At 47.3% G+C, this 9,760-nt stretch overlaps 1 protein-coding gene across 1 annotated transcript; it reads left to right on the top strand.

The window, feature by feature from the left end:
• Nucleotides 1-7: 7 nt before the first annotated feature.
• LOC123175219 (actin-related protein 2/3 complex subunit 1B-like) lies at nucleotides 8-6,020 on the top strand. The gene is made up of 15 exons (XM_044590181.1): nucleotides 8-151; nucleotides 1,167-1,252; nucleotides 1,395-1,471; nucleotides 1,576-1,670; nucleotides 2,123-2,192; nucleotides 2,372-2,441; nucleotides 2,821-2,894; nucleotides 2,998-3,040; nucleotides 3,460-3,541; nucleotides 3,942-4,030; nucleotides 4,120-4,205; nucleotides 4,519-4,579; nucleotides 5,275-5,381; nucleotides 5,475-5,533; nucleotides 5,641-6,020. The coding sequence occupies exons 1-15, from the start codon at nucleotides 82-84 to the stop codon at nucleotides 5,697-5,699; spliced, it is 1,128 nt and encodes a 375-aa protein (XP_044446116.1). The 5' UTR covers nucleotides 8-81; the 3' UTR covers nucleotides 5,700-6,020.
• The last annotated feature ends 3,740 nt before the right edge of the window (nucleotides 6,021-9,760 follow it).

The following is a 9,760-nucleotide window of genomic DNA, read 5'->3' as shown; positions in this document are numbered from 1 at the left end:
ACCTCCATTGACAATTTCCGCCCCCGTCCCCGCCCCCGCCGCGCCGCGCCGCGGGGCTCCCCTCCGGCGCGCCCTCCCCCGATGGCCGCGCAGGCGATCCACCAGTTCGCCGAGTGCATCACCTGCCACGCCTGGAGCCCCGACCACTCCAGTAACGCCCTCTCCTCCCCCTCCTCCCGCACCCTCCCCTCTCTCCCCCCGCCCCTACGCTCTAGATCTCACGCCCGTTCGATTCGCCCCCCCGTTCGCCGCGCCCGTCCTAGCCCTGTAGGATAACCCGCGGCCGCGCCCGATCGGTAGCCGTAGCCCGTATGCGTCGGGTTCAGGGCGGATTCCTAGGGTTTCGGGCGGGCTCGCGGATCGCCGTTTCCCAATCATCCCATGTCGAATGATTATTTATGTCGTGGAATAGCCAGTAGGTGGTCCGCTGGTTTCCGCTTTCGTGCGACCCTGGCATGGTGAGCGTTTCGTGATTTATGGGCTGTCGGTTGGTGCCAGGTAAATGCCCTCTTGCGGTGCTCTCGGCGATACCATATTCGGATGGTACATTCAATCAATCAGTCACAGGTGATTTAGTTTTTTCATGTTTGAAACCCCTCTCACATCTGTGAGGCACCATGCATATCATTTCTCGCTGGTGAATGGTGAGCGTTTCATGATTTATTTATGGGCTGTTGGTTGGTGCTATGTAGTAAAAATGGCTTGTTACTGTATTGAGGTAGCATAGGTGACATGGATGATGGATCAGTCCCAGGTGGTTTGGATATTCATGTTGGCCACCTTCTCACAGGTGTGTGCATCCATGACTGAATTTGGGTATTTAGAACGAAATCTGAGAGCTGACCAAATGAAATGGGCGTTTTCTGTGAATTAAACCGACGCGCGTATTGCCTCGCCATAATTCTGTTGCCTATCATGACCTCATGTGCTCCTGAAAATAGTCTTCAGATATGCCTTTCTGCCACTAGCTAGCTGCTGTGTTTACATGTTGTCCCTTGAATTGTTTATGGGAAAAAAAATACAGCAGTAGATCATACAATCTGCCTGTAATGACAAAATCTCAATCGCTGCCTTCTATTGCACTACTGTTGTCATTTTCATTTATAAATGCAGGCCCCTTGCCCTCTTATCAGTTAACTTGACTCGGAACCATTTCTCTCTTTCAGTGATTGCCTTCTGTCCAAATACCACAGAAGTACACATTTATAAGTTTTTCACAGACAAGTGGGAGAAACTTCATGTTCTTGCAAAGGTAGACTTTCCTTATTTTCTTTCTTGCATGTGCAGTAGTATCTGCACTTGAGCTGTCTCTTTCTTCTCCATTGAACATTTCCATTTGCTAGTTTATAAGTGTATTACATTAACATCTTTATTTTTATTGTTATATCTTGTAGCATGATCAGATAGTGTCTGGAATAGACTGGAGTAGATCTTCCAACAAAATTGTGACTGTTTCACATGATAGAAATTCGTAAGTGTTTGGTCATAATTTCTAATGTGCAAGTAAATAGTCTGTTTTTTAGTCCAAAGAAGATAATTATATCTGTTTCCTTATATTCCTTTATTTACCTGCAGATATGTTTGGACACAAGAAGGACAAGATTGGGTACCTACGCTTGTTATTCTCAAGCTAAACCGTGCAGCTCTATGTGTCCAGTGGAGTCCAAAAGGTTCTGCCAATAGCCTGCCTTCATACATCTATCCCGAATGCATTAGGAGTATCTATTTCGTTGCTGAATGATCAAATTCTCCAAGTAGATATTGTTTCCCATTGTTTGTTTCATGCAATCTATTTTTTGTACTTATGTTCCTTAGTTGGTTATGAAAACTTGTCTCCCATGGTAGAACATAGCTGCACATGAACTATTTAGCAATGAACCATAAGTGAAACATATGTAGCTGGATATTCCTCACACCATTGTTTATAAGGCGTCCCGCCTTGGATGCTTAGGCGGTAAGGTGCCCTGCCAGCACCTTGCAATTATGCCGGCTTTAAGCGCTTAGGCGTCCACATTAGGTGCTTAGGCGTCAGGGCAGTTGCCGGTTGGTGCTCACCTTAGGCCGCCTTACAAACAATGCCTCACACTTTAAACTCCTTTCTAAAAGTTTCTGTTGTTTGCAGAAAATAAGTTTGCTGTGGGAAGTGGTGCTAAGTCTGTATCCATTTGCTACTATGAACAAGAGAATAACTGGTATTGGTCGCTGCCACTTCCACTAGTCGTGTACCTGTTTTGATTAACTTGTTTTTCAATTAGTTATGCCCACTGCACTAATTGATGAGTGTTTTCTTCTGTTCAGGCAATTATTGAAGTTGATGTGTCACTCTTGATGTGCGTTCTTTGAACTACTTTGATTTTCTCTTATGGTACAGGTGGATTAGCAAGGTTATTAGGAAGAAGCATGAATCTTCTGTTACTAGTATCGCGTGGCATCCAAACAATGTGAGCATAATATCATGCCTCTCCTTGAAGTAATTTGAGCATAATCATCAGTAGGGAAACATAAGGGACAATTATCTAGGGGGTGCATTCATTATATTTTTGTTCTTTATCTATTGGGAGTAGTGAAAAAGATCATATGCGGTTTGCCCCTCTATAATGAGAAATGCAACATAAAAGAGTAAAGTAAAGGTGCCCTTATCTGACTGTACCCCAGTTAATTTGTGCTGTTGTCTGCCACTGGCTAGTAGCATACCTCCTATTCGCATCAGATGATTGGATGAACTTATTTGATGTGATTTTGTTTGGTGTAGACGCCATGTATATGCACGACCCGTTTATTGGACGTAATGTTGGTTTCTCTGCTTTCATCTAATTTCAGATACATCTTGCAACAACTTCTACTGATGGTAAATGCAGAGTGTTCTCCACTATCATCAAGGGTGTAGATACAAGGTGGACCTTGCCATTATTTTTGAACTGAAAACCTTGCCATTAACACAGTCAGTACACATTCCAAATGCTTTAGCTGTCTCATGCTTTCTCTCTTTCTGATTAGGGGACCACACGCAGGTGCCTCAGTGGATTGGAAATTCGGAGAGGTATTTGCTATTCATTGATCCGTTAGTTCATAATATGCTGTTCCTTAGCAAGTATACATCTCACGTACCAAATCTGCTTGCCAATTTCTTTATTCGCCTTATAGACTAATGGCATGCAATTGAACGTGCATGGCTTTTGCCAATAGTAACCTCCTATCAACTTTGTTAGCACTTTGCACCCCATCTACGGCTAAAAATAAGAAATAATCTGCTGATTCACAAAGTTTGTTTTCAACCATGTGGTGGCATTTTTTATATTAAATACTTCCCCAACTCTTCTATTCTTGGGAGGCTAAGAATCCAGATCAATATGGTTCAGAATGTTCCACAGGACTATGCTTGCAGTGTCTTATTAATCTGTGTTCTTTCTTGTTAAGTTGCTAGTCGTGCTTGTAACATTTTCTCCTATTTGGATGCAGCAAATTGCTCAACTTGATCTATCACCTACATGGGCATTTGGTGTAAGGTGGTCGCCAAGTGGAAAAACATTGGCCTATGCAGGTTTTTCCACCTAGCTTCTTGTTTATATGGGTGCCACTGATTTGCATTACTTCTCAGCAGCCATCTAGGCACAAATTGTTTACGAACTCAACATAATTACCTGCCAAGGGTTTTCACAATCTTATTCTTGTAATTAGTGAACCTCTTCCATTGTGGTATTTGAACTTCCAAAATTTTATTAATAGGTCTCTTCATAATTAAGGTTTGTCCTAATCATTTTAGGCTAATGAGATTATTATTGGTTTCTTGATGTTCTATTTTTAACTTTCTCCTAACTGAATTTGGGTTCCTTTGTGAGACTATTGGCCCTTTGGTCTATCCATGCAAAGTATCTAAGTAGCTGCAGATTCCATGCAAACTTTTGCAGACACTGAATTGATTCTTGTTGTGTTATTTCCAGGGCACAGTTCCATGATTTATTTCGTTGATGACGTTGAAGGGTCTCCTGCTGTGCAAAATTTGGCACTGCGTGATCTGCCTCTCCGTGATGTGGGTCAGCATTTTCCCTTTTGCTATTGTTTAGTTGCATGTGGTGATCTCCACATTTCATTAATTGAGTGAACTCTTCCAAATTTCAGATTCTTTTTGTTTCTGAAAAGATGGCGATTGGTGTTGGATTTGACTGCAATCCTTTGATCTTTGCTGCAGATGAGACTGGACTTTGGTAAGAAAATTGTGCATAGCAACTGTTTTGTTAAATTAGCTGCACTTTCTCTTCATTCTAGCAGTGCTTTGAAGTGGCCATTGCTTCCTGTAAAAACCATGTCAACTGTTAACTTCATTTTGAGGCACCTTCAGCTTGCTAATTCTTACGGTCTCATTGTACCTAGGAAAAAATATTCCATTTCAATCTTTGACAAATGACACTAATTAAAGTTCAGGGTTTGCTAGTAGCTCTTGATACCCAGGTCTTAAAGTTTTTCTCTCATGGACATGTTCTTTTTGACAATATGTATTTACATATTTGTATCCTATAGGAGTTTTGTCAGATATTTGGATGAAAGGAAAGTTACTCCATCAACTTCAAAAGCCTCGCAGGTGCCTCTTATGCTTATCAGGCCTCTCTGCTGTATGTTGTTATATGTGTTTGCTATTTATCCCTTGTTCATGAGATTGTTCTGTTTGCATCTGTAGAAGTAGGGTGAACTGCTTCCTGAATGGTTGAGTACAGGTTAAATTTGCTGTAGGCTATATGCGATTTTATGTGTGCATGAGTGTGAGATCTTCTGAGATGGTGTCTGGTTAGTTATCTAAAGTTGGGTTTCCTTTGCATGAACAATCTGATCCATGGTCCTTCTACTTGGATGTCAAACATTTCGAGCCCCCCTAGATTTTGTTAAGGAACAGTAACTTGAGTGAAATGGGCACACTGCAGTGCTGCACACGGTTGCTGGTCTGACTCTGATTTTGGCACTGTTCTAACACAAGTACGAACAAATGACTTGCTATGGTCTCGTCTGACTTTTGTATGCTGCTGATTTTTAATGATGGAAGTAAATTGTCAGTTTTCCGATGCTTTTGTAGAACTATATACCGTGAGTTGGTGCCTGCTATAATATAGGATAAACTATTTCATGCGTATGATCTGCTGCAATTTTATGGCTACAGACGCTGAAGTTGTAAAGACTGTGTGGAAGAAAGAAACATTTCTTGTAGCTAACGTTAGAGCTATGCTAACATCTTTGTTAAAAGGAGGCATGGGGCTAATACTAAATGAATATATTATGTTTCAGCTCTCAGAGGCCCTTGGAAAGTTGTACGGCCAATCGAGGCAAGGGTCGAGCAGCGACACTGTCGAACCATCGAAGCCTCGAGGCGGCGCTCATGAGAACTGCATAACGTACTTCCCTGCTTCCATCTGTTTCCACCATTTTGCCGTTCTAGTGCCGCTCTTTTGTCTCTGATATATAATTCTGGTCTTCTGTATCCTCAGTTGCATCGTGCCGTTGAGAAAAGGGAGCGAGAGTATTGTCAAACGGTTCAGCACATCAGGTTGAAACAAGACTAACTGACCTCTCCTAGCCCATTCCAGTTTTTTCTGTCTGAAGGATGTGTTGTGTTGACACCCCTTTAATACTGTCTGTGCCTCGTGGATGTAGGGCTGGACGGCAAGATTGTGGTATGGGATCTGGAAAATCACATCACCATTCCAAAATAGACCCTCGGCGGATGGCGGGCGGGCCCTGCAGGTTTTGGAAGATCCAGGGCCAGGGCAAGGTAGATTGCTTATTTTTTGTTGTACCTGTACACAAAAACAATTCCTTTAGCCAGCTCTTTAGCGTAGGGGGCCATCACTACTATAAGTTGGCTTTCATATTTTTGGAACCAGTTCCGTCCTTCTCTCTGAATTTCATCATCTGTAACACCTGTATAATCCTAGTTAGGTAGGATGCAATGTCATAATTCCATACCCCCTCCCTTCCTCTCTGTGTTCGACTTTTCACACCATATAAAAAACCCCTGGCTGGTTTGGAATTCACCCGAATGAATACTATTCTGCTTCGCCTCACACTCGGCCACGATTATTTAGTTGGGGCCTGCAGACCATCAGTACCAGGCCGATGATGGAAACTGTGGGCATTTCTGTGTAATTTAGTACATGAGGAGGCATGAAATGAGGCCGTGCTGCAAGGTGGCTGTGGGGACCGGCCGCCCTCCCTGGTCGCCGATCCCCATGCTCTCACTCCGCTTCACCCGACTGTTTGCCATCATTCATTCGAGACATTCCTTTGCGCCGGGCCGGTCGCCTCGTATGCGGCCGTACATGCGGCCAAGGGCTAGTTGCTCTCGCTTTGCTTTGCTTTGCTCCCAAGGATGCAGCACTATACATGCAAAAACCACAAGGCGTCTCGGTATTGCCAGGTTTGCGCCGTGCTCAGTCGCATGAACCAAGACAGGAGCAGCCTTCTGATTGGTTCGTGTTCCTTTCCTCTTTGCAATATTACAAAAGCAAATCGTACTACTAATATTTAACACACTACTTTTACTTAGGCTCAATGACCCAATGCATGCATGCATGGATTACATGGGTGATGTGACGATATATAGTAAGTATATATGATGTTCAGTTGGCTGCACTAGATGGGGCTGCCGAAGCCGAAGCCCCAGGAGCAGCCGGAGTTGGAGGTGGCGAGGTGCTCCCGGTCCCGGTCCCTGGCGGCGCCGCTGCCCCACCGACGGAGCAGCTCCTTGTACTCCTCCTCCTCGACGATGGCGGCGCCGACCTTGCTCCTCCACGCCTGCTCCGCCCGGGCCAGCTCCGTCTCCGCGTCCCGGATCAGCGTGTCCAGGTCCAGCCCCAGGTCCAGCCCGGCGTCCAGGCTCACGCTCAGCCCCTTCTCGATCTCCTTGCTCCGCGCCATCTCCGCCCAGTACTTGTCCTCCAGCATCGCCAGGAACTCCTCCTCCACCCCCTCCACCTCCAGCGCCGACGCCTCCCCGGACGACGACGACAGCTCCATGAACAGGCACGGCTTCTCGTCCTCCGCCTCCTCCTCCGCGGCCAGCGCCTCCAGCGCCAGCGCCGCCCGCCGCGACCGCGACGACACCGTGCCCTTCTCCATCGTGATGAACCCCTCCTCCTCCTCCATCTCCGCCACCGAGTTCTCGATCGTGATGAACCCGCCCCGCTCTGACCGCAGCGACGTCGCCCGCCGCGGCGCCCCCGTCGCCGCCCCCGCCGCCGACGGCCGGGTCCGGAGGCAGCTCAGGTCCGGCAGGCACGACGCGTACGACGCGCTCTTTCCCTTGTTCTTCCTCTCCCTCGCATTGCCTGCCACGTACCGATCCATGTTAAACGTGCACGGCATACACTTGGTACAATTTAAATGCAAGTGCTCGGCTAAATTAACAGGTCACATCAAGCAGCGATGAGTGAGGACGCTACCTAGGGTTTCTTTACTTCTCCGATGGAGGCTACAAGCTAGCTAGCTAGTAGGTCAATAGTAGAAGATTGCTAGTACTGATTTTTAGTGATCTCACATCTAGATGTCCAGCCGTGAACGTACCGTTGGATGACTGGATCTCGATGCAAACGTTTAGAGTTTATTTCGCACATGCATGCATCCGTTAACGTACCGTTGGCGCCATGGATCTCCTCCTGCTCCATCACTCTGCAGTAGACGCTCACCGTGAGCACGGCGCCGGCGGCAGCCCCGCCCAGCGGGAAGCTGAGCGCCTTGCCGCCGAACTGCGGGTGTGAGCTCTCGGCCGCGGCGGCCTCGGCGAGGTCCACCGGGAACGCGCCGATGTCCCCGCCCCCAGGAGCCGAGTCCTCATCCACGAGCACCGCCCACACGGTGAAGCTCCGCAGCGTGGAGCCGCCGGCGGTGAAGTAGTGCAGGAACACCTCGTCGAACGCGGCCGCGCCGCCGCGTGACACCCGCGCAGGCGCCGTGTGCTCGCCCTCGCCGCCCTTGCTCCTCCACCCGACCACCACGCCGCGCCCCTCCGCGGCCGGGGGCATGCCCGTCACGTGCTGCACCTGGAGGCACACGACGCAGCGCGGGCGCCGGGGCCGGAGGGAGTCCAGCAGCCGGCACTTCCACTGCCCCAGCGCGCCCCGTCCTCCTCCTCCACCATTATTATTATGGACGACGCCGTTGCCGTCGTCAGGGGAGCACCTGGCCTTCTGCAGGAGGTTGAGCTCCTCCGGCAGGAGGGAAGAGGAGGCATGGTGGTGCGTCTTGCTGCCTACCATGTCGGCGGCCGGAGGAAGGAGAAGAACCGAAGAAGAGATCCGAGTGAGAGGAAGTGCAGTGCATGTAACTGAGTACTGAGAGCTGGCCGGGTAGTGTAGTAGTGTCTGTGCAACAGGTGTAAAGAGGAGAAGAATATATACACACACAAGGAGGGTACAGACGTAAGTGGTGATGATTTGGGTAGCATGGTATGTCTCACCATCACCGTACGTGCATGTGGAGGGCTGAGTTGGTGTGTGGACTGTGGAGGAGGCATGCAGGACATGGGGAGCCGGCCCAGCCCTAATGTGGAAAGGGTGGCCACCGGCCAATGGCCCGACTAGGGTCTAGCCGTCTAGGGTCATTTTTTGCCTCCTACTTGTACTTGTGTTTTACCTAAACATGAGGGGGTAAGACTTCTCTTCTTTGCAATTACAGGGATGATGAGGGGTTCGTAAATCCTAGTGGCGCATCGCATGTGTGTGTAAATGTGAGGATCAGGACTTGTACCACCACCCCATGAAGATGTGGTTTATGTCATTGTATATCGATCTATACCAAAACTTCTGAAAAAAAGTGAAGACCGTACCAATATGGACAGCTTGTGACAATCAGTATGTTGTAGACAAAAATCGTACATAAAGTTCAGATACATATACTATAATCACCCATTCACGTGAAACGCTCAAAAGGTTGAATTTGTAAACTTCTTTCTGAATTGAAGTATAATAGATACAGGAAAGGCACAAAAGCCTTCAAGAAAAAGGGTAGGCAAAGCCTTCAACAAATCATACCACAAGTACACACTGCCAACTTTGCCAAAAAAGTACAGTGCCAACTAGTCTGGGGTGGCGCAATGGCAGAGGCATGTCCATCTATGTGTAGGGAACAAAGTGCATGTGCCATGCAGAAAGTGAGGGAGATCAGCACACGAACTATGCAGAATTAACTCTACTTAATCTCTGTGGTCCTAACCCATTGGTGGTGGTGATAATTATCTTGTAACTAATTAACTAAGGCAGTAATTAATCTTACATGACAATTGACAGTTGTCACCAGGGCCAACGGGAGGGTCTAATTCTTTTACTTGGCCAGGGACCAGCAAGTACAGCAATTGCCATCTCCATGCATGGCTCCTCCCCTAGCTTCAAGGGTCATCCAACTCCAACCTTGGACTTAGCCATTTCTCACCACGCAATTTGCTGGTTCGTGTGTTTGATTTGATGTTTTCTATGGGGATAATAGGGGTCCAGTTCTAGGGAAGACTGCAAGATGATTTGATCCATCAACTATTTGCATGTTCACCTGTGTCTTGAGATGGGGTAGTGATGGCGAGCTAGGTACGCTTGTACCAATGTTTTGACTTGGTGTGAGCGTAGAATTAGCAAGTAAAATCAATTGGTACTTTAGCAAATAAAACTAATTAGTACTTTGGAATTGCATATATAACCAAATGAGTGAGTTATCCACGCTAACCTCAACCAATGTTAATTTCCCCTCCTCCGAGCAAGCCACACCACCTCTATCACTTTGAGCCTTT

This window comes from Triticum aestivum, unplaced genomic scaffold (assembly GCF_018294505.1).
Source record: "Triticum aestivum cultivar Chinese Spring unplaced genomic scaffold, IWGSC CS RefSeq v2.1 scaffold172371, whole genome shotgun sequence".
Taxonomy (NCBI): domain Eukaryota; kingdom Viridiplantae; phylum Streptophyta; class Magnoliopsida; order Poales; family Poaceae; genus Triticum; species Triticum aestivum.
The sequence above is the reverse complement of the archived record's forward strand: the minus strand, read 5'-3'. Positions and strand labels throughout refer to the sequence as shown.